The sequence below is a fragment of the Microcaecilia unicolor genome, chromosome 14 (assembly GCF_901765095.1).
Source record: "Microcaecilia unicolor chromosome 14, aMicUni1.1, whole genome shotgun sequence".
In the NCBI taxonomy this organism is placed as follows: Eukaryota; Metazoa; Chordata; class Amphibia; order Gymnophiona; family Siphonopidae; genus Microcaecilia; species Microcaecilia unicolor.
The window spans coordinates 872,959-897,610 of record NC_044044.1 but is presented as its reverse complement, the minus strand read 5'-3'; the positions used below and the strand labels follow the sequence as shown (position 1 = coordinate 897,610).

Genomic DNA, 24,652 nt, shown 5'->3' with positions numbered 1-24,652 from the left:
GAAAAACGGAACCTGGGCGGGAAGACGGCCGTGCATGTGCGGTGCATGCGCCCTGCGCGCCAGAAGGCTCTGGCAAAACTTTCTGGATTTTTGCTTGGAAAAATTCCGTTCCTAGGGCCGCTGTGGACGCCGACCCACATGCGAGAACAAGCAGCCTGCTTGTCATCGGAGAAACCTGGATATTTCCAAGCCTTGATATACCACTATGGCCTATCAAATGGCTCGGTATTTAATATCTGGGAATAAAGTCAGCAGTGGCTAAAAAAAAACGCTCACATCCCATTGTTTCTAAAAGTCTGTGTTCCTTTCTGTGTGTGCACTATTTGCCCTGACAGTGCACACTTTTTAATGTGCTATTAGTTTAGTGATGATAAACCTGGTAAACCTGGAGGACGTAATGGGGCAGTTCGGCAAACTGAAGAGTAGCAAATCTCCTGGACCAGATGGTATTCATCCTAGAGTACTGATAGAACTGAAAAACAAGCTTGCGGAGCTACTGCTAGTGATATGCAACTTATCCTTAAAATCGAGCGTGGTACCGGAAGATTGGAGGGTGGCCAATGTAACGCCCATTTTTAAAAAAGGCTCCAGGGGAGATCCGGGAAATTATAGACCAGTGAGTCTGACGTCGGTGCCGGGGAAAATGGTAGAGGCTATTATCAAAAACAAAATTACAGAGCACATCCGAGGACATGGATTACTGAGACCAAGTCAGCATGGCTTTTGTGTGGGGAAATCTTGCCTGACCAATTTACTTCAATTCTTTGAAGGAGTGAACAAACATATGGACAAAGGGGAGTCGGTTGATATTGTGTATCTGGATTTTCAAAAGGCGTTTGACAAGGTACCTCATGAAGGCTACAGAGGAAATTGGAGGGTCATGGGATAGGAGGAAATGTCCTATTGTGGATTAAAAACTGGTTGAAGGATAGGAAACAGAGAGTGGGGTTAAATGGGCAGTATTCACAATGGAGAAGGGTAGTTAGTGGGGTTCCTCAGGGGTCCGTGCTAGGACCGCTGCTTTTTAATATATTTATAAATGATTTAGAGATGGGAGTAACTAGCGAGGTAATTAAATTTGCTGATGACACAAAGTTATTCAAAGTCGTTAAATCGCGACAGGATTGTGAAAAATTACAAGAGGACCTTACGAGACTGGGAGACTGGGCGGCTAAATGGCAGATGATGTTTAATGTGAGCAAGTGCAAGGTGATGCATGTGGGAAAAAGAACCCGAATTATAGCTACGTCATGCAAGGTTCCACGTTAGGAGTTACGGACCAAGAAAGGGATCTGGGTGTCGTCGTCGATAACACACTGAAACCTTCTGCTCAGTGTGCTGCTGCGGCTAAGAAAGCGAATAGAATGTTGGGTATTATCAGGAAAGGTATGGAAAACAGGTGTGAGGATGTTATAATGCCGTTGTATCGCTCCATGGTGCGACCGCACCTTGAGTATTGTGTTCAATTCTGGTCGCCGCATCTCAAGAAAGATATAGTAGAATTGGAAAAGGTGCAGCGAAGGGCGACTAAAATGATAGCGGGGATGGGACGACTTCCCTATGAAGAAAGATTAAGGAGGCTAGGGCTATTCAGCTTGGAGAAGAGACGGCTGAGGGGAGACATGATAGAGGTATATAAAATAATGAGTGGAGTGGAACAGGTGGATGTGAAGCGTCTGTTCACGCTTTCCAAAAATACTAGGACTAGGGGGCATGCGATAAAACTACAGTGTAGTAAATTTAAAACAAATCAGAGAAAATTTTTCTTCACCCAACGTGTAATTAAACTCTGGAATTCGTTGCCGGAGAAAGTGGTGAAGGCAGTTAGCTTAGCAGAGTTTAAAAAGGGGTTGGACGGTTTCCTAAAGGACAAGTCCATAAACCGCTACTAAACGGACTTGGAAAACTCCAAAATTCCAGGAATAACATGTATAGAATGTTTGTACGTTTGGGAAGCTTGCCAGGTGCCCTTGGCCTGGATTGGCCGCTGTCGTGGACAGGATGCTGGGCTCGATGGACCCTTGGTCTTTTCCCAGTATGGCATTACTTATGTACTTATATGATTGTATCCAAGAGTCAATTTGATTATTGCCCTATAATAGTTTAAGAAGGGATATATTTTTTACTCAAGTCTTAACAATAGCTCAAATAAAAGAGAGTTATTGTGCACCCAAAATGCTTACAATTGTTGATATCTTTTTGTTAAACCCTTAAATCTGGTCCTTGGGCTTTAAAACTAGATGGGCAGACACAGAAAACCTCACATTAGAGCTAAGCATATGGCTCTATAACATTAGTGATTCAAAAATACTGCCACATCCTATAAAATTGTAACAATAATCCACAGATCATTGCAAAATGCCACCCTTCCTGTCAATGCCTAAGTAGTGATACATAGCGATTAGCTCAGGCACTGACAGTAAGGATGATATTAAAAAGAAGAGAAAAAAAAGCTGCCAATCTTCCCTCTCCACCTCGCTCAACTCAATCGGATCCGACCTTACTCCCTCTCATCACCCAATACAAAAAAAAAAAAAAAGTTTCCATGATGATTAATGGCACCCTCTCCCCCCTCCCTCTGGTGCTGTCATCTTCAAAATGGAAGGACCAATCTGCCATATACTGTAACATCTGGTAATAGATCTAAAATCTATTTTCCCAGCAGATGGGTACATTTCACCTGGCATGATACTCATGTGGTCAACCAAAAGTTATGAACAAGACAAAATCACCTGGGCAAATATTTTAAGCAAGTCGACTTGTGATATAGGGGTAAAGAAACATTGAAGGCTATGTTGAAAGAAAACAGATCTCACCTGCTGAGAGCTGGCCTGAGGAATATGGACTGGAAGTGGGGAAACAACCTGGGGCTCCCAAGCTCCTGCAAAGAGATTATTCAGGTGATTTTGCAGATACCTGGGAGATAAAGTGAGACAAGAAATGGTCAGATAGTGCTGAGAGAAAGGAATCAAAATGTGATTTCAAAAGATGTCCCTGTCAAACTCTCTGCAACAGACTTCAATCTTTGTATTATTTTTTACTGGCTTTATAGCAGTGCTCACAAAGGTCACATTGCCCCTTGATTACCAATCTAGCCGATGATATTTAACTAAAGAATGCAGAGAAGACAACAATGCCACCCTGCACACAGCCACTACCAGCTTTCCTCAGCCCAAGAAGCCACTTGCACTCTGCTCAAATGTGCACGCATCTCTTTCAGAAACCACAGTCTTTTCCCAACATATGGGTTATGGTTTATTTTACTTAATATTTCACCCTTTCATCAGAAACAGCAAGGCAGTGAACATGGCATCCTCTGGCTTAGAAAATGCTAAAGGTCAGCATTTTCTATGCCAGAGGACGCCATGGTGAAAGGATTGTGGAACAAGAAGATGCAAGAGTAAAACTGAGAGTCCCGTTGGGCAGAGAGTGAAGCTAAGTGCCTTCAAATATTTATACTATTTTTGGATAATAAGTAGAGGAGTGTGGTAGCCGTGTTAGTCCACTCTTAAGGTTATCAATAGAAATCAAACAATGTTTTATTTGGATAATAAGTGAAGCTTAAGTGCCTTTAAATGTAAAATTATTTATTGAATGAAAAAGGTAGATGTGCCTTTAAATGTCATAACTACTTCTGAAGTGAAGAGATGCACAGATAATTAACTGAAATTATTAAAAAGTTAGTAAAACAAATTAAAAAATGGAGGGTTTTGACCAAAGATAATACTGGAGTTTAAGAAGAGTCGTCACTTAGAAATTTTTGTCTGCTGCTGAGCGAGGACTTTTGAGGTCTTTTCCTCTATTAAATAATTAAATAAATCAATTTGAATAAGCCTCATGGTGAGAAATTTTATAAGAATATTACAGTTTCAGCTTATCATTTAGTTGTCCACCTTACATGTGCCAGCAAACAAATAATTTACCTTCACATACCTCAATAATACCCTGCAGATATTCAAACAGCGAAACCCTTCCTTGGCAGACCTGTGACACCAGGGTGAAAATACTTCTTTGACTTGTGTGAAAAAGGGATAATACCTTAGAAAAAAGGATGGAACTCTCTGAATGGTCACCTTCTCATTCACAAAGACCAAATACGGGTCCTCTACACAAGAGGGCTTGCAGCTCAGAAACCCTACAGCTGAAAAAATAGCAACTATCACCACCTCTAACATGAGGTCCTTGATCAGTGCATGGCATAAGGGCTCAAATGATGCACCAGTAAAGGCCTGCAACACCAGATTGAAGTCCCATGGCGAACAATTCTCCTAGTGGGGGAATGAACATGATTCACCCTCTTCAGAAAACTGGCCATGTACAACTGTACCGCTATAAAAGAGGTTTTCATCGCTGGTGAAAACCCCTTCCTGCACAAATGGCACCTCTCTAGGGCCATGCAAAAAAGGACTTTGATCCTCCGTAACCATTGGCCCCTGATATAAACAGTCTTTGTACAGAGGTAGCATTAGCAGGGCCATGCACAGAAGCTTCAAAGACCTGTGCAGCATGGCCACCTTGGCCAGTCAAAAACAATCAGTGCGGAAAGACCCTCCACTCACCATAGTAGGTGCCCCACCATTGACCACAGCAGGAACACAAAGAACTACTACTACTACTACTATTTAACATTTCTAAAGCGCTACTAGGGTTACGCAGCGCTGTACAATTTAACATAGAAGGACAGTCCCTGCTCAAGAGCTTACAATCTAATGGACAAATGTACAGTCAGTCAAGTAGGGGAGGCCATGTACATCTATCTCTCTGGAGCCCGGTTCTTTTCTTCTGCTGAAAAACCTGCCCACCTTCTGGTTTCCAGCAGATGTCATATCTGTGAAAGAAGGTCCTCATCTATCCATCATCATCTGCAAGGCCTCTCTGCTTGTTCTCATTCCCCTGGATCTAAGGCATTTCAGTTCAGGATGTCCACCTAACAGTTGTCTATGCTGGCTGTGTGAGAAGCTGAGATGGCTCTGAAATTCTGCTCAGCCCAGTATCAGATCTTCCACTTTCACGACTTGAAGGCTTAGTACCTCTTTGCTTGTTGATGTAGACCATTATTGCACAACACTTGGAAGAGTCAGTAGTCACTGTGACCCAGGCTGAAATCTCCAGATTGACACCCCTGGGAAGATGTTCACTGGTCTACTGGGGGGAGGGGGGAGAATCGGAAGATTTGTCCCAAACTCCACACACTTGGCAACCACATGGACAATAGGAACTGTTGGTGTGGCCTCATGGGGCACTCATGCCCAGGGGACCAGATCTAGGGCTGCTGCCCTAGCACTTGGAGATACTCCAAGTCAATGGGCATGGTGAGAAGCCAGAAGTGTCCATGTCTGAGCCTCAACTTGTTGACTCTCTCCTTAGTCAAAGTTTTTTTGCTGGGTGCCATGTCAAACAATTTCCCTAGGTATTCCAATTGCTAGGGGACCTCAGCTTGCTCTTTCCATAAGTAAGGATCCACCCTAGGGATTCCAGCATCTTGACCATTCACTCTGTCACCTGTTGCGCCTCTTCTGCTGACTTTGCCCTCATCAACCAATCATTAAGGTAAGAGGGGACTCCGATTCCTTCCTTCTGGTGCTGCTGCCACCACCATCACCTTAGAAAAGGTCCTGAGTGTGGAGGCATATCCAAAGGAGAGAGCTTGAAACTGAAGTGCCTCTCCAGTGCTCCAAGAACTGCCCTTGTCAAAATGCTGTCATCATTGAGTGCAGAAGCAATGTATTCAATGAATGACTTCAAGTACAGGACTGGGCAGAAGCTGGTCCCCTTTTCAGAACCACAAAACAGATGGAATAACAGCCTTAAGAACATAAAAATAGCCATACTGGGTCAGACCAATGGCCCATCTAGCCCAGTATCCTGTTTCTAACAGTGGCCAATTCAGATTACAAGTATCTGATAGAATCCCAAATAGTAGCAAGATTCATGCTAATGATCCCAGCAGTGGTGTGCTGGAGCAGGCTCTCACAGGCTCTCGAGAGCCGTTTGTTAAGTTTTTAAGAATTTTGGGAGCCGGTTCTCCATGGCTACTTTAACAAATGGATCCCAAAATGTGGGCATGGGCCCCTCCTGAATTCTCTTTTACTTTGCTGGTGAGAGAGAGCCCCCCCTGTTAACAATTTACCAGCACACCCCTGGATCCCAGGGACAAGCAGTGGCTTTCCCTGTTTCTCTCTCAATAGCACTGTAGACTTTTCCTCCAGGAACTTGTCTGAACCTTTTTTAAACCCAGATACACTAAATCACTGATACCACATCCTCTGGCAACAAGTTCCAAAGTTTAACTATTCATTGAGTGAAAACATATTTCCTCCTGTTTATTTTAAAAGTAGCACTATGTAAATTCCTTGAGTGTCCTCTAGTCTTTGTACTTTTTAAAAGAGTAAAAAAATTGATTTACATTTACCAGTTCAACATCATTTAGTATTTTGTAGACCTCTATCATATCCCTCCTTCAACTATCTCTTTTCCAAGCTGAAGAGTCCTAACCTCTTAAGCCTATCCTCATATGAGAGGAGTTCCATCTCCTTAATCATTTTGGTCACACTTCTTTGAACCTTTTCTAACTCTGCTATATCTTTTTTAAGATAAAGATGTGGTTGCACCGTGGAACGATACAGAGGCACCACCACCACACTGGGCATACAGATCATTTATTTATTTATTAGGATTTATTTACCGTCTTTTTGAAGGAATGCACTCAAGACGGTGTACAGTAAGAATAGGTCAAACATGAGCAATAGGCAATTACAGCAGTAAAAATATTAAAATAACAATACAAAGTATGGTATGGTATACTACTTACAATGTCAACACAATACATAATTAATAGACCATTATAATTGATAGTGAAGGGTAAAGAAAAGATGTAATACATAGGTAGGTAAGGTTCCACGTTAGGCGTCACGGACCAAGAAAGGGATCTAGGTTGTCGTCGTCGATGATACGTTGAAACCTTCTGCTAAGTGTGCTGCTGCGGCTAAGAAAGCAAATGGAATGTTAGGTATTATTAGGAATGGAAAACAAAAATGAGGATGTTATAATGCCTTTGTATCGCACCATGGTGCGACCGCACCTCGAATATTGTGTTCAATTCTGGTCGCCATATCTCAAAAAAGATATAGTGGAATCAGAAAAGGTGCAGAGAAGGGCGACAAAAATGATAAAGGGGATGGGACGACTTCCCTATGAAGAAAGGCTAATGCAGCTAGGGCTCTTCAGCTGTGAAAACAATCCATGACCATGTAAACTTCAGGAAATCACTAAAAACCACCCTCTTCAAAAAGGCTTACCTCACCGATCCAACATAAATCCTCACACCCAGCAACACAACATAACCAATGATAGTACTGGACAATATACAATCTTCATCCCTTCCATCATCATGGTGCCTCATACACACCTACCTCACTTTGACCACAATATAACCTGTATTTGTTATCAACCGACTGGCGAACGCCTTTACGGTACTATGTAAGCCACACTGAGCCTGCAAATAGGTGAGAAAATGTGGAGTACAAATGTAACAAATAAAGTAAAAAAATAAGTGTAGACGTGGAGGGGCATAATCGAAAGGGGCGCCCAAGTTTTCCTGAGGACGTCCTTGCAGGACATCCCAGCGAAGGGACGGGGAAACCCATATTATTGAAACAAGATGGGCGGCCATCTTTCTTTTCGATAATACGGTCGGGGATGCCCAAATCACGGAATTTAGGTCAACCTTAGAGATGGTCGTCCCCGATTTTCAGCGCTAATGGAAACCGAGGACACCCATCTCAGAAACGACCAAATCAAAGCACTTTGATTGTGGGAGGAGCCAGCATTTGTAGTGCACTGGTCCCCCTGACATGCCAAGACACCAACCGGGCACCCTAGGGGGCACTGCAGTGGACTTCACAAATTGCTCCCAGGTGCATAGCTCCCTTCACCACGCCTCCGACACGCCCCCGTCAACTTTGTTCCCGTGACAGACTGCAGTTGGAGGCGCCCAAAATCGGCTTTCGATTATACCGATTTGGGTGCCCATGAGAGAAAGGCGCCCATCTCCCGATTTGGGTCGAAATATGGACGTCTTTCTCTTTTGAAAATAAGCTGGACTGTGATCTTCACTTGTTAAAACAATATGTGATATTGTTGACTACTCCTCGTCCTAATAACCCTAATGCTGCAATTCAGACCTTACAAACTTACTCTTCTCTCAGTGTGATTTCTCCTTATTTTGCGAGTTGTTTCAAAATGGCACCCGCTTTTTAATGACACTCATTTGTTACCCTGCCTTGCTATTGGTTAAAGAATTTAAAGGGCTCTTACTAGAGGAATTCTTTAAAGAACCCGCATTACAAAAATATTGCCCATTGGATCGTAGTGTTCAAACCGTTGGGTTCTAATGATTTTAGTCTGAAAATCCATCGCTGTTCTGCTTGGAGAAGGTGTCTTGCTCTGTTACCTCCTCTTTTATTCTCTTTTATCCTCTTTTATCTGATCAATTACAAAACAGCAGAATTGTGCAAAATCATGTTTTGTGATGTTACAGTGTGCTACTAGGGGGGACCCTAGTTGTTTCTTTTTTAAGCAAGATTTATGTTCTAATAATCGAGATTAAAAGTTATATAGTCGTAGTTTGTACAAAAGGAGGTTTTTTGCCGATGAAGATTCCATCCCGTAAAATCAGAATGGTTTCTGAATCGGGAATACAGAGGCTTTTTCCTCCATAAGAACAAGACAGTTGTAGCCACACCATTTACAGCCACTCTCTTGAATTTAAGAAAGATGAAGAACACCAGGCACTAATACTTATGTGGTAATGAGAACATCCAAAGTATGAACCTCACAATGGGCAGCTCACAGAGGAGTTGAGTCAGACCAGTATCACAGAAAAATGAAAGAGAATCCTGAGTAACTACATCAAGAGGTTCATCAAAATAAATACTGAGGTCCCCGAGCACAATTAATAGCAAAAGCTTCTATTTCCAGAAAAGATGAACCACCATTGAATCCTCAACCTCTGGAAAGGGAACAGTCGATGTTCCAGCAAGTCATTCCCTAAATCTGGGCTCAGCATTGTTTGGCATCTCTTGCTTCTTGGTTTCAGAATCATTGATTATTAAATCCTGAAAAGATGACAGCTGGTTGGCTTACCAGACGACCTTCCCATCCTTCAAACAGTCTTTGAATTCTTGATATCTCTGGTAGATTCATTTAAGTATTTGGGAGTTCTGATAGATTATCAGCTAACCTTCAATGCACATGTGTCTGCTTTATTGAAAACAGGCTTTTTCATCTTAAGACAACTCTGATCTGTCTGATGCTATTTTGACAACAGTGCATTTCACTCACTTTTATCTGCTTTTTTTATTTCAAGATTGGATTATTGTAACGTTATCTACTTTGGGAAATCATAAATGAACCTTGAAAATCTTCAACATTACAAAACACAGCTGCACGACTTTAGTTATGCTTACAAATTAGATCATGTATCTCTACTGTTGATTAAATATCATTCGTTTCCAGTGAAATTTAGGATTCAATTTAAGGTTTTATACTTTACTTTATAGGCTTTGCGTCTGGGTTTCCCATAATATCTTGTCTCCCGTATGATACCATATTGTCCACCAAGGTTATTTTGTTCATTAAATGATCATAGGCTGGTGCTTCCTGGGCCAGAAATATACGAATCCACACAGCACTGTGCCTTTTATTTTTGACACACCAGAGTCTTGCAATTGTCTAGCACTGGAAATTAGATCAGAATTATTTTAAAAATTCAAAACTGCCCTAAAGACATTTTCATTTAAGAGAACATAGATTTGTTTTATTTTGTTTTTACCTATGTTTTATTTTAAATTTGAATGTTGTGTTTCTTTGGCAGGCTGGTTCTATCCTATCTGTACTTTGGCGTTCTTTTCCATGCTTTTTAGTTTGTACACCAAAGGCCTACTTGTCAGTAAAAGCAGTAAAGCAAGCACAAATAAACTATACAACTTTCTGGCCCAGCAGGCCCACTTGGATTTGAGGAGAAGGTTGAAGATCCTGGCAAGAGTTCCTGGCCCAGGAATATGTCTGCAGCCTCTGCACAGAGATTAAAGCCCAGTGCATAATTTGAATAAACTCAGGCAAAAAAAATCTTAGGAAAAGAAGCATCCAGTCTCTCCTCCTACGGATCTGTTCTCCCCAACAGCTCCACAGTTAAAACAGAAGGCTCCAAATGCTCCTTAGCCACAATCCAACCTCTAAACATGCCCAAGATGATGGTGACCCCGGCTGCAGGCTCAGCCATAAGTGCTCCTGTGTTTCCCTGACCAGCCATGCCCATCTTGTACACAGTAGGGAGCCTGACACTGGAATCTTCCTGCATCCCCCCCCCCCTTTTTGCAATGATGACATTACCAACTTGCCTCACTAAGATGCCTCTGCACATTCACCTGTGACCTATCGAGAACATTTTCCCTGCACTGCTGTATGCTGCAATGTCTACCCAGTTGAACTGAGTATCTCCCCGCCTAGGGAGAGGAGAGGGTGGCGGAGGAAGACCCAATGGGTCCTGCTGAAGTGGACTTACTTAGGCCTGCTCATCTTGGTGGCTCTGAGAAAGGAAGCACTCTGCTCCCACCTTCTCAAACAGTAGGGAAGCTCCTGAAGAGGGGCTGTCCTGCTAGATCGAAGACCTTCTGATCCTGTTGTATCAATTAATACTATCCCTCACCTATTAGAGGCAGAGAAATATTGGCTGGCCAGCTCTGCTGCACTTCTTCTTATACTATGGGCTCAAAAACGGTTAGACGTCTTCCTCTGGTAGTGAGATATAACCTCCCTGACTAGACTAGTTTTGAAGGTTATGAAGGAATTTCTATTGAACCCTGCATTGCTATATTACATTTTTTTCACTCTGGTTCCATTCTCCAGTGTTTTCTTTGATAGAATCAGAAAGTGATCCATTCTTTCATGGCTAAGCAATGGCCTCAGGAAGAATTCATCAAGACTGGAATCTATGAGGGACAGAACTAGAGAACCCAGCGCCGGTGTAAAAAGGTATCTGCAAATCCCTACACATGGCACAAGCAAAGTACCATACAAATATATAGTATCTGAATCTACATTCAGCTCTATCATCATTCTGCAAAAACACCTTAAGCTGGTCTAGGTCATAAATAACAAGAATTCAAGAGATAGTTTATCTGACCTACAGTTACATAGATGGTTAAAAGAAAGAGCAGCCATCAGACAGCAATGATGAGATCCCAAAGTTTTTCCACAAAAAGATTTACAGCTGTAATTAATGGGAAAATGTGGGATACAAATGCAATAAATAAATAATAAATAACGAGTGCAGTTGTTGTTGCAAGTCCACTTTGAGCCCGCAAAAAGGTGGGAAAATGTGGGATACAAATGCAATAAATAAATAAATTACATTTTATCTTAACCAAGTTATAAAATACTGTATTATCAGCACAACTGAATCTTAACTAGATCAATTGTAAATCATTGTCTTTTACAATCTGGCCTGCCTCAGTATATTCTCTCTAGGGCCCACTGGCTCTGATCTCAGAAATGCCAGATACAGAGACAACTTATTAGATCGTGCACTAAGGGCTGGTCTTGCTTTGTGGAAGTGGAAATGAAAATACAGTTATGGCTCCGGAGTAACTGTTAAACGTGCAATCGTGCTCGTGATGGCGTGAATAAGAACAGGACAAGAATTAAGTGAATAGAGGATTGAATGAAAGATTTTATTCACGCCATCACGAGCACGGAGTGGAGGAGTAGCCTAGTAGTTAGTGCAGCGGACTCTGATCCTGGGGAACTGGGTTCGATTTCCAATGCAGCTCCTTGTGACTCTGGGCAAGTCACTTAACCCTCCATTGCCCCAGGTACAAATAAGTACCTGTATATACCATGTAAACCGCTTTGAATGTAGTTACAAAAACCACAGAAAGGCGGTATATCAAGCCCCATTAACTTTCCCTTCCACTAGCACAAAGCAAGACCAGTCCTAAGATAAGTGCATGATCAAATAAGTTGTTATATAAGAAGAGTGATTTTGACACTCAGTTACACACATAATCGTGAAAGTATAAGGAGGTAGGCAGGGCTAGAGTGCAGTGATGCTGATTACAACATATTGCTAAGAGCATCCTATGTCGGAGTAATATGGGATTACCGAGCACTATTACATTATGAATATATTAATAATAGATTAGAACATATAGTAGAGAGGTTCACCTTAAGAGCATAAAAAAAGACAAAAAATGAAAACACGAAGTAGACGGTTTCTTTTAGTTTTGATACGTAAGTAAAAGAGAAACCAGAACAATCGGCTACCCCAGAGGCAGAAAAGTACTAACATAAAATTTTAACTGCCAGACCCTCGACCATTCTTCTAAGTTTTGGAGATCCCTTCTCATTGTTTCTACTCCCTCCAGAGTATCCACAAAAAGGCAAACCTTTCCTTCCAACCCTTCAGCAATATCTCTCACAAATATATTAAACAGAATAGGCCCCAGTATCGACCCCTGAGGAACTCCACTGCTCACCTTCCTTTCCTCTGAGCATATTCCTTTTACCGTATCAAAGGCTTTGCTGAAATCCAAGTAGATTACATCTAGCGCACATCGTTCATCCAGTTCTTTGGTCACCCAGTCAAAGAAGTCAATAAGATTCGTTAGGAAGGATTTTCCTTTGGTAAAGCCACGTTGCCTCGGGTCCTGTACCCCGTTGGCTTCTAGAAAGTTAATTATCCTTTCTTTCAGCAGCGATTCCATTATTTTTCTTACCACCGACACGAGACTTACTGGTCTGCAGTTTCCCACTTCTTCCCTGTCTCCACTTTTGTGAAGAGGGATCACATCCGCTCGTCACCAATCTCGTAGAACCTCTCCCGTGTCTAAAGATCTATTATTAAATAAATCTTTAAGAGGTCTCGCCAGCACCTCTCTGAGCTCCCTCAGTATCGTGGGATGTATCCCATCCGGCCCCATAGCTTTGTCCACCTTCAGATTCTCCAGCTGTTTATAAACTCTTTCTTCCTTAAACGGTGCAAATCCACTCCATTCCCAGATATTCCCTCAGCAGCCAACTGCGGTCCTTCACCAGGATTTTCCTCCTTTAACACTGAAAAGAAGTAATTGTTTAGCACATTCGCTTTATCCTCCTCACTCTCCACATAACCATTCTTATTTTTTTTCAGTCTTGTACTTCCATTCCTATCTTTTCTCCTTACTCCAATATATCTGAAAAAGGTCTTTTTACATCTTTAAAGAGCAAAACAAAAAGCACCAAGGGCCTTATAATTATAGTCATGAGTAGAGAGGTGTGGTAGCCGTGTTAGTCCACTTTTAAAGGTAATCAATAGAAATCAAACAAAATAAAACATGGAAAAGAAAATAAGATGATACCTTTTTTACTGGACATAACAATACATTTCTTGATTAGCTTTCGAAGGTTACCCTTCTTCGTCAGATCGGAAATAAGCAAATGCTTGGATGTTTTACTTATATATACTGTCATCTACCACATTTGCTTATTTCCGATCTGACGAAGAAGGGTAACCTTCAAAAGCTAATCAAGAAATGTTATAAATTATAGTCATAAAATTGATATCGTAATGTGCCTGTATTGAAAAAATGCCTTGCTGACATTGTGCCTTCATGAAGTCATATGGTATTCATCCAAAAGCTTGCACAATATAGAATGAGATCATAACATCATTGGGTGTATATTGAAAAAACGATATTTACTATCTCAATAAAATTTAACCTCCATACTGATATAAAATATGTAAAAAATAATTAAAAAATACAAAAATGAAAAATTACAACTTTAAGAGTAAAAATAATGAAAAAATAATAATGAAAATATAAACTGATATGAAAATGAAAAAATACAACTATAAAAAAAATAATAAAATAATGAACAGATGAAAAATAATGAAAAAAAAATAATAATAATTAAAAAAGATGGGCGCTGACCATTTTAAATCATAACATCATGGCATATATATGGAAAAACGACATGGTATATTTACTGAAAAAGCAAATATTAATATGTACAACTACAATCGAAAAGTGCATTTATAACATCATAAAATCTACTCTTTTAAATAGTACTCATAAATTGAAAATGCTAAAAAAATATATAAAAAAATATATAAAAAATATAAAAAAGTTGAAAATGAAATTGTAAGGAGATACAATTAAAATAAAAATGAACATAATAATGTATGGGTTAATGTATTTCACATTAGGCGAACCTGTAGTATAGCAGAGAGAGGGAGCCCTTGGTGCTTTTTGTTTTGCTCTTTGGCTTTTTGTTTGTGCTTTGCTCCCGCTCTCTGCTATACTTTTTTCATCTTTAGCCATTTTTTCCTTCTGCTTGGGCTTTCGCTGAACGTATTTTCCTCTTCGCTTCTTTGAGTTTAATCCGATAATCTTTTCCAGGATCTGTGTTCTTTTGTATTTCTTGAACAAAATCTCTTTTGCTCTTATTTTTTCAGATACTTGTTCAGAGAACCATTTAGACTTCATGTTTCTCTTGTTTTTGATTACTTTCCTTGCGTAAAGATCAGTTACCATATTTATAGCAGCCTTTACCTTTGACCACTGATTTTCCACTTCTCCTACACCCTCCCATACTAACAGCTCCTTCCTTCAGGTATTCCCCCATTTTATCAAAATCAGTACGTCTGAAATCCAGTACTTTGAGATTTGTGCATCCACACTCCGCCTTTGCCCTTATTATCAAACCATTTCGTGTGATGATCACTATTACACAGGTGGGCACCCACCCGGATATTAGAAACATTTCCTCCATTCATGAGCAGTAGATCCAGCATCGACCCTTCGCTCGTGGGTTCCGTCACCATTTGTCTGAGCAAGGCACTGACAGGTGTCCACAATCTCCCTATTTCTTTCCGATTCTGCATACGAGACGTTCCAATTCACATCAGACAAGTTGAAATCTCCCATTAGTAGCAACTCCCCTTTCATAACAATCTTTTGAATATCTTCTATCAGATCCTTGTCTAGCTTCTCCGTTTGTGCCAGTGGTCTGTAGATAACCCTCGTATGGATACAGGTTCCGTCTTCTCTTTCCAGGACAATCCATAAAGCTTCTTCCATTCTCCAGGTTACCTGCATTTCAGCATCTCTGATATTGTCCCTCACATAAAGCGCCACTCCTTCACCTCTTTGGCCCTCTCTATCCTTCCTATAAAGATTATAGCCCTGTATCGTCATATCCCATTCAAGGGAATTATTGAACCACGTCTCTGTAATAGCAACAATATCCACGTTTTCTTCAAATATCAGGGCTTGCAAGTCTTTTTTTTTTTTAATCTTTTATTTATCAGTTTCAACATACAATATAGGAGTAGCTCCCAATTGAAAAACATACAAAGCAACTATTTTAAATTTCAAACAGAATGTTTCAACCTTTAACCTGTTGCGAATTTCTAATACAACTCTTCGTCTCCTTACGCTTCCTTCCCTTCCCCCCTCCCTTCCCCATCCCCTCCCTGTGGTGGCTTAACCTAATCTTTTGACTGTTCATAGAGTGACCAAATTTTTGTGAAGGCCATCATAGAGCCTCTCCGCAGTGCTGTAAGCTTCGACATTTGGTAGAAATACTCCACCTTTCGTAGCACCATGTCGGTCCCCGGTATTTCCACTTGTTTCCAGGCCCGGGCCAAAACCAGCTTTGCTGCTACAAAATATTGAATGGCCAACTTGTGTTGCCAGCTAGGTATTCTTGCAGGCTTAAAGTGGAGGAGGCAGCTTTCCGCTTCACAGGTATAAATCTTTTGAGTCACTTTATTGACCTCCTCTATCACTTTTGCCCAATAAGCTTTTACTTTTTCACAGTCCCACCAGACATGTAAAAACGTGCCCGCTTGGCCACATTCCCGCCAGCATTGACCCGATACCCCTGGATACATTTTCTGCAGCCTAATGGGGGTATAATACCACCAGTATAACATTTTAAATCCATTTTCGCTCGCAGACTGTGCTGGGGATGGCTTGAGTAAGTACTTATAATTTCGTTTCCACATTATCTGGGGGTAAGTGCGCTGCAATGCCGTTTCCCATCTTGCCTGGTAAAACACCTGAGGATCAGTGCGTCCCAGCAGAGCTAGATATATATGTGTTATGCTACCCTTACCTCCCCCTTTACGCATCGCTATTTCCAGTGCTGTTTCTTCCAGCTCCAGTTCGTCCTGGGCTCGCCTCCTAATAAAATTGCGAAGACCGCAATAGTATACCAAGTCCCTCTCTACCAACCCATATTCTGCTTGAAGTTCCGCAAAGCCCACCACTTCTCCCTCTCCCCATAATTGACCTAGGGTACGTAATCCCGCCTGTGACCAAATCTGGAAGGCCTTTTCAGATTTACCCGAAGGAAATCCTCTCGTCCACCTGATTGCTGTTTGCCTATAATACTTGCGTTCCGGGAACATCTTCTTCCTAATCTGGTACCAGGTCGATAAGATATGTTTCACTCCCAATGGGACCCTCTTAATTATTGGCGTCAACTCTTCCCCTGGGATCCATAGGATGTCCTCTATCTCTTTCCGGCCCAACCATGCCCGTTCCCAATGTAACCATTTCTTCATTGCCCCTGGTGCCCATTCTGTTAAAATTCTTAACTGTGCTGCTTGATAATATAAATAAAAGTTGGGGACTCCCATCCCTCCCCTCTCATGCGGTTGATACATCATCGTCCGTTTTACACGCGGAGGGCGTTTCTTCCAGATATATGTAAAAACTTTTCGCCTGAGTTTAACAAAAAAAATGTTAGGAATCGGGACAGGAAGCGCCATGAAAAGATACAGTAGCTTGGGAAGTATCATCATCTTTACCGCAGAGATACGTCCCTTCCATGAGATATTAAGCCCTTCCCATCTATCGAGTTCCCTAAAAAGTTCATCTATTTTTTGGGGGAAATTCGCGTGAAAGAGATCCCCTATTCTTGGTGTTATCTGTACTCCCAAATATCTGATCGAGCTCTTAGCCCACACAAATGGAAATGCTGCCTGAAGGTCCGGTAGATCGCTAGGGGGTATTGTTAGATTTAAGAAAACTGATTTTGTCAAGTTAGGCTTGAATCCTGATAGCTGCCCATAGTGTGTCAAATGTTCTATTATCCGGTTCACTGACTGTTCCGGCTGGGAAAGAGTGAGTAATATGTCATCTGCAAATAACATAATTTTATGTTCCCTCATGCCCTTCACTATCCCCTTTACCATTGCATCCCTTCTAATCTTACAGGCCAATGGCTCCAAAGATAGAGCAAACAGGAGGGGGGATAGTGCACATCCCTGTCTGGTGCCCCGCCATATATTAAACGTTCTCGTATAAGACCCATTTACTTTAATTGTGGCCAGTGGGGCCTGGTATATTAACCGTAACCAGGTGAGATATCTCCCTTTTATCCCTACTCGCCTAAATACTGCGAACATGAAGGTCCAATCCACCCGATCAAATGCCTTTTCGGCATCTATCGAAAGCAATACTGCGGGTGTTGGTTCCTCTTCTACTTGCTGTATAATGTGTAATAAGCAACGGATATTATCGAATGTCTGGCGACCTGTTATAAATCCCGCCTGATCCCCATGTATCACACCAGGCAATTTTTCTTGCAATCTGCGAGCCAAAATTTTTGTAAAAATCTTATAATCTACATTCAGTAGAGAAATTGGCCTATAGGAGCCACAAAGCTGAGGATCTTTCCCTGGTTTTAATAGCAGGGTAATCGCAGCTAGTCTCCACGAATAGGGCAGCTCACGCGCATCTTCTAGGGAATTAAATAGTTTCAACAGTAGTGGCGCCAGATGTTTACTAAATAGCTTATAAAATCTCACAGTAAACCCGTCTGGGCCTGGGGCCTTGCCAGTTGCCATATCCCCTATCGCCCATTTGATATCTTCCAGCGTTATAGGGGATGAGAGAGATTCTGACTCTCCTTCTTGCAGCTGGGGGACATCAATCTGTCCCAAATATTGCTCGCTTGTGGCATCCTCAGCTGTGTGTTCCAGTTCATACAATTTAGTATAGTAATTTAAGAAGGTCTCCTGTATCTCTTCTGTTTGTGTAACCAGTTCCCCAGTTGGAGTTTGAATACCCCCAATATAATTGCGTTGAGCCAGTTTTTTAAGTTTGCATGCCAGCAGCCTACTCGCCTTGTCCCCAAATTCAAAGTGCTCCTGCTGTGCACTCTGCAGTTGGGCCGCTATATCTGCCATTTGGAGTTCATTAAGCTTGGATCTCAACTGTTGCATCTTTTCTAATTCCGCTACCTCCGTGGGGTTTTCTTTATGTTTATGCTCTAAGGTGAGGAGTTCAGTTCTAATACCATTCTCCTCTTCTGCACGATTTTTATTTATATGTGCCTTCAATGCAATCAATTTCCCTCTGATCACCACTTTAAGCCCCTCCCACACGCTGGCTGGGTGTACCTCTCCTGTATCATTAAATTCAGTGTATTCTGTAATGTATTGTTCTATTGTTGGGATATTCTTCATCTCATATAGGAGCATCTCATCTAGCCGCCAGTATCGTGTGCCCACTCGTTTCACTCCTAAATTCAATGTCATGGTCACCGGAGAATGGTCGGACCACGTGCGGGGTTCAATGTCTATCTCCTGAACTTTATTAGCAACTGTCACCTCCCCCATCCAGGCATCTATTCTTGAATAAGATTTATATTGGGAGGAGTAGTAGGTATAATCTTTTTCGGAGCCATGGTGTGACCGCCAGAGGTCCACCAGTCCCCATCTGGCCATAAAACCTTTGAATAATTTCCTATCAGCTTTTGCGTAAGTCGCCTGTCCCGTGGAGTTATCCAGGGGGGGATGAATAGTGAGGTTCAGGTCACCCCCTATTAATAGATGTCCCTGCTGATAATCTTGTAGTAAACGCTCTACACGCTCAAGGAATGGGCCTTGTCCTTGATTGGGTGCGTATATATTAAGAATGGTGTACTGAATATTATATAAGGAGGCCACTATCAGGAGGAATCTACCCTCCTTATCAGAGACAGTTTTGTGGATCTGCCACGGGTGCCTGCCTGAGAACGCTGTTAGGACCCCCCTCTTTTTGGAATTCCCACTACAGGAGGAAAACATTATCATGGGAAAACGTTTATGACAAACTAACTTTTCATAACTTTTCTTAAGATGTGTCTCCTGGAGCAAGACCAGGTCTGCTTGAAGGCGTAACATTTCTTTAAAGGCTAACTTACGCTTCATGGGGGAGTTGAGGCCCCTCACATTTAATGTTACACATTTGAACACCCTATCAGCCATTCTTTTTCGTATTGCAGGTTATATAACCACCACCTTATGCCCTCTCCCTTCCCTCCCTCCTTTAACCCCCCTCCCCCCTTCCCCACAAACCATATATGACATGTCCCTGTCCCCGACTGGGACATGACTTTTGGAGAAGTGACTTAGCTTCCCGATTCTAGCCTCAGCTCTCTAAATGAGTCTGTTTCTTATTTTGCTGTCAACCATAACATCATCAAACTTTCTTGTATTCTGTTCTCCTGTGGCAACGATATTCCGCTTATAATCCAGCTTGTGTTAGTTGCTCACGACTTCCTGTTTGTTGTAGCCGTAAGCCCTGACGTCTGCCGTCTCAGGCGCCCTCGTCCTTGGGACACCCGCTGACATTTCGATTTAGATCTTTGAGGGGCCTCGACCGGTGTTCGTGCCTGTGTCGGATCGCTTGTTGTGTCTTGTCCCAGATAATCTTGGGCATCTTCTAATGTCACCACTCGGCGCTGTTTTCCCGCCTGGGAGAAGACTAGTGCAAAAGGGTATTGCCATTTATATTTAACCCCTTCTGCTCGGAGTCGCTCAGTTAATGGCCGCAGTGCACTTCTTCTTTTCAAAGTTGTAGCTGAAAGGTCCTGAAAAATCTCTATGGGAAACGTTTCCCAGGTTATTGGACTGCTCAGTCTCGCCTTATGCATAATGTCTTCTTTCATTTTAAACTCGGAGAAGCATGCCACTATGTCTTTGGGCACATTGGCCCTTCGCTGACCCATTGCCCTGTGTGCTCTCTCCAGTCTGATGGTATTAGGCGCGATTGTCTGCTCTGGTGTGGATAGGAGGTGGGCAGCTATTTTTTGTACTACCAGTTCGCAGTTGACAAATTCTGGCACCTCCGGCAGGCCTCGAATTCTTATGTTGGAACGCCGACTCCTGTTCTCCAGATCCTCCACCTTATCGGTGAGGAATCTGAGCTCCGTTTGTTGCTCGGACAGACGGTTCTCCACCCCATTAAGGGAGTCTGCCTGCTCTTCTAGGCCTGCTTCAGCTTCGCTGACTCTGGTGCCCAATTCTGAAATCTCTCCGCGGAGATCTGCACCTAGCTGTGCGAAGTCGCGGCGCATCTCCTTAATTTCCGATTTAATATCTTGAAACCAGATTTGGAGTTGTTCCCATTTGTCTGGCGGCATTTCGTTTCCCCCCTTGTCTCCAGGGATATCTGTATTCATCACTGCACGCGGCCGCGTGGTGTCTTCGCCATCAGTCTGTTCTCCGGCCTGCATGTTTTTTGCCGCCTCCCGTTGACGGTACGAGAAAGCCGTCAAATCTGTGGTTTTCGGTCCCGAAGTTGACATTATTGGGGTCGCGTTCGGCTCTCGTTTCACTATCGCTGATTTAAATACGCTATTAGAACAGTTTGCTCTCCTAATATGCTCTTTATGAGGCTGATGTTCGGGAGCTTCTGTTTTTTCAGTCCGCCATTACAGAGCGTGACGTCACTTGGCTTGCAAGTCTTTAACCTTTTTTACTTAGACTATGAGCATTTGTGCTCATTGCTTTCCATGTGCTTAGTGAGTTTAGGTGTTTTTTCTATATTTGCATGACCTTTCCCTCTGCCATCATGTTTATTCTGGGGGTGACTTTCTGAATTCCCTTGTTTCCATTTGTCACCCCCCACACTCTAGTTTAAATGTCTAGAAACATACTGTCTGAATTTCTCCCCAAGGATTCTTTTTCCTGTCACAGAAAGATGTAGCCATCATTACAGTACAGACTGTTATTTTTCCACATATTACCTCATGCTTCTATGTATCTAAAACCTTCTTCTTCACACCAAGACTCAAGCCACTTACTGAAATCTGCTGTTTTATGTAGTCTTTCCTCTCGCTTCCCCCTTCAGAAAAAGCCACAATCCACACCAAAGATTTCAGTCCCTCCCCAAGCTTCTGGAACGCTCTCTGTGCTGTAAACTTGCTATTGTTGGCCAGGTCATTTGTCCCCAGGTGAATTACAACATCAGTATTTGAAGCCTTGTTCTCTTCTTGGATCACTTTCAGTATTTGGTCAGTACATCTGGTAGCTGAAAATCCTGGAAGGCAATTCACTAGGCTGGAACTCTTGAACTGTGTTCCTAAGTTAATGCCTCTGATAATGGAGTCTCCGAGCAGTAAGAGTTTTCTGATTTTCACCAATCTGTCATTCTTTGGGGGATGTTTCTTGGGTTGTGAAATCAAGGACGGCTTCATGGAACAGAAGGAAAAATACTAGACTTAATCATTAGTGGAGCTCATGATCTGGTGCAGGGGGTAACGGTGCGAGGGCCGCTTAATAACATGATCGGTTTTGATATTGGCTGCGAAGTAAGTGAACTCAGGAAATCAAATACACTAGTGTTTAACTTTAGAAAAGGAGATTACGATAAAATGAGAAGAACAGTGAAAAAAAGACTGAAGGGAGCGGCTGAAAGGGTAAAAACCTTGAATCAGGCGTGGATGCTGTTCAAAAACACCATCCTAGAAGTACAGGACAAATATATTCTGCATATTAGAAAAAGAGGAAAAAAGACCAAATGTCAGCCGGCGTGGCTAAACAGTAAGGTAAAGGTAGCTATTAGAGCCAAAAAACAATCCTTCAGAAAATGGAGAAGGCAACAGACTGAAGACAATAAGATAAAACATAAGGAATGTCAAACCGAATGCAAAAACGAGATAAGGAGGGCTAAGAAGGACTTAGCGTTAGAAGCAAAAACACATAGCAAAACTTTTTTTTAGGTATATTAAAAGCAGGAAGCTGGCTAAAGAATCGGTTGGGCCGCTGGACGACGGTGGTGTTAAAGGGGCGATCAGGGAAGACAAAGCCGTAGCGGAGAAATTAAATGAATACTTTGCTTCGGTCTTCACCGAGGATTTGGGAGGGATACCGGTGCCGGAAAAGGTATTTGAAGCGGACGAATCAGAAAGACTAAATGATTTCACTGTAAACTTGGAGGATGTAATGGGACAGTTCTGCAAACTGAAAAGTAATAAATCACCGGGACCGGATGGTATTCATCCCAGAGTATTAATAGAGCTGAAAAATGAACTTGTGGAGCTACTGTTAGTAATATGCAATTTATCCCTAAAAATAGGTGTGGTACCGGAAGATTGGAGGGTGGCCAATGTAACGCCGATTTTTAAAAAGGGTTCCAGAGGGGATTGGGGAAATTATAGACCGGTGAGTCTGACATCGGTGCCGGGAAAAATGGTGGAGGCTATTATTAAGAATAAAATTATAGACACGTACAAAAGCATGGGCTACTGAGACAAAGTCAGCATGGTTTTAGTGAAGGGAAGTCTTGCCTCACAAACCTACTGCATTTTTTCGAGGGGGTGAACAAACATGTGGACAAAGGGGAGCCGGTGGATATCTAGATTTTCAGAAGGCGTTTGACAAAGTACCGCATGAAATACTCCAAAGGAGTCATGGGATCGGAGGCAGTGCATTATTATGGATTAAGAGCTGGTTAAAGGATAGGAAGCAGAGAGTAGGGTTGAATGGCCATTATTGTCGATGGAGAAGGGTAATTAGTGGGGTCCCTCAGGGGTCTGTGCTGGGACCGCTGCTTTTTAACATATTTATAAATGACCTCGAGATGGGAGTAACTAGTGAGGTAATTAAATTTGCAGATGACACAAAGTTATCCAGGGTCGTCTCATCGCGGGAGGAGTGTGAAAAATTACAAGAAGACCTCGTGAGATTGGGGGATTGGGCGTCCAAATGGCAGATGAAGTTCAACGTTGACAAGTGCAAAGTGATGCATGTGGGAAGGAGGAACGTGAATTACAGCTATGTTATGCAGGGTTCCACGTTAGGACCAAGAAAGGGATCTGGGAGTCATTGTGGATAGGACGTTGAAATCTTCAGCTCAATGTGCTGCGGCGGCTAAGAAGGCAAACAGAATGTTGAGTATTATTAGAAAAGGGATGGAAAACAAGCATGAGGATGTTATAATGCCGTTATATCGCTCCATGGTGCGACCGCACCTGGAGTATTGTGTTCAGTTCTGGTACCTCATCTCAAAAAAGATATAAAGTAATTGGAGAAGGTGCAGAGAAGGGTGACAAAATTGATAAAAGGGATGGAACGACTACCCTATGAGGAGAGGTTAAGACGGCTAGGACTCTTTAGCCTGGTGAGAGGGCGGCTGAGAGGTGATATGATAGAGGCTTACAAGATAATGAGCGGGATAGAGCGGACAGATGTGAAGCGTTTGTTTACGCTTTCTAACAATAATAGAACCAGGGGACACAAGATGAAATTAGAATGTGGTAGGTTTAAAACAAATCGGAGAAAGTTTTTCTTTACTCAGCGCGTAGTTAGACTCTGGAACTCATTGCCGGAGAAGGTAGTAACGGCAGCTGGCCTTGCTGAGTTTAAAGGGGGTCTGGACAGATTTCTGAAGGAAAAGTCCATTGATCGTTATTAAATTTTGGGGTTTTTGCCAGGTTCTTGGGGCCTGGATTGGCCGCTGTCAGAGACAGAGTGCTGGGCTTGATGGACCTTTGGTCTTTTCCCAGCGTGGCGGTGCTTATGTGCTTCATTGCCTCTGGTTCCACCACAATACTTCTTTTTTCAGCATCATAACAATGCAACGCAGCAACCTAAAACTCAAGGAACGACCAGTGAATAGCTTTATCTTCAAGAAGAATGGGCAATTTTCAAACAAACTACATATTTTACTATTCGGCCAAATACGAATAATGAAAAATATTGAGCTTTAACATAACAAATAAAAGAAGCAACTTGAAATCAGAGATGAAGTATTTATTTCTGTAGGATTTAGCACAATAGAGCCCCAAATTATTCATATTCAAATTTAAATCACTATTCGGATGAATATGAATAATATATTCGGGGCACTACTCAGGGCCAAATCGAATCAAATATGAATATTCTACAGCTCTAATGTCTACATTTATTTTTATATATGTATGATGTCCAATCTCCTTCCACAATAATCCAAAGCTGTACATATCAATAAGTAGTTTTTCCCTCATTGCTCCAGATTGGGACTCATACTTTTAATGCCTTGGCATGTACACTTGGGAGTTAATTCTCTAAAAAAGATGCTAATATTTGCATGAGAAATAGGTGCATAAATGTTTAGAATATTAGCATATGTGTGTGTAAATGCCAAAATTCCAGCTACATGCTATTCATTAAAAAGGCACCTAAATGCAGATGTACACATGAGCAACATTTGGGTATAGTGTGGGCAGGGCACACAGTTACACAGGTAAATGATCTCAATGGCAGGTGTTAAGTGCTCTTACCTAAATTTTAAGCATATATTTTACCTGTTATGCTAGTATTCAATAAAGGAAAATAGGTACCTACTTTCTTTTA

At 42.0% G+C, this 24,652-nt stretch overlaps 1 protein-coding gene across 4 annotated transcripts in view; it reads right to left on the bottom strand.

The window, feature by feature from the left end:
• The window catches only part of LOC115458247 (acetolactate synthase-like protein), a 211,830-nt gene that overhangs the window by 130,210 nt on the left and 56,968 nt on the right, over window positions 1-24,652 (bottom strand). For all 4 annotated transcript variants that reach the window (XM_030188108.1, XM_030188107.1, XM_030188110.1 and 1 more), the window contains exon 7: window positions 2,817-2,916. In XM_030188108.1, the coding sequence (XP_030043968.1) occupies window positions 2,817-2,916 (100 nt within the window). The remainder of the gene's footprint in view (window positions 1-2,816; window positions 2,917-24,652) is intronic.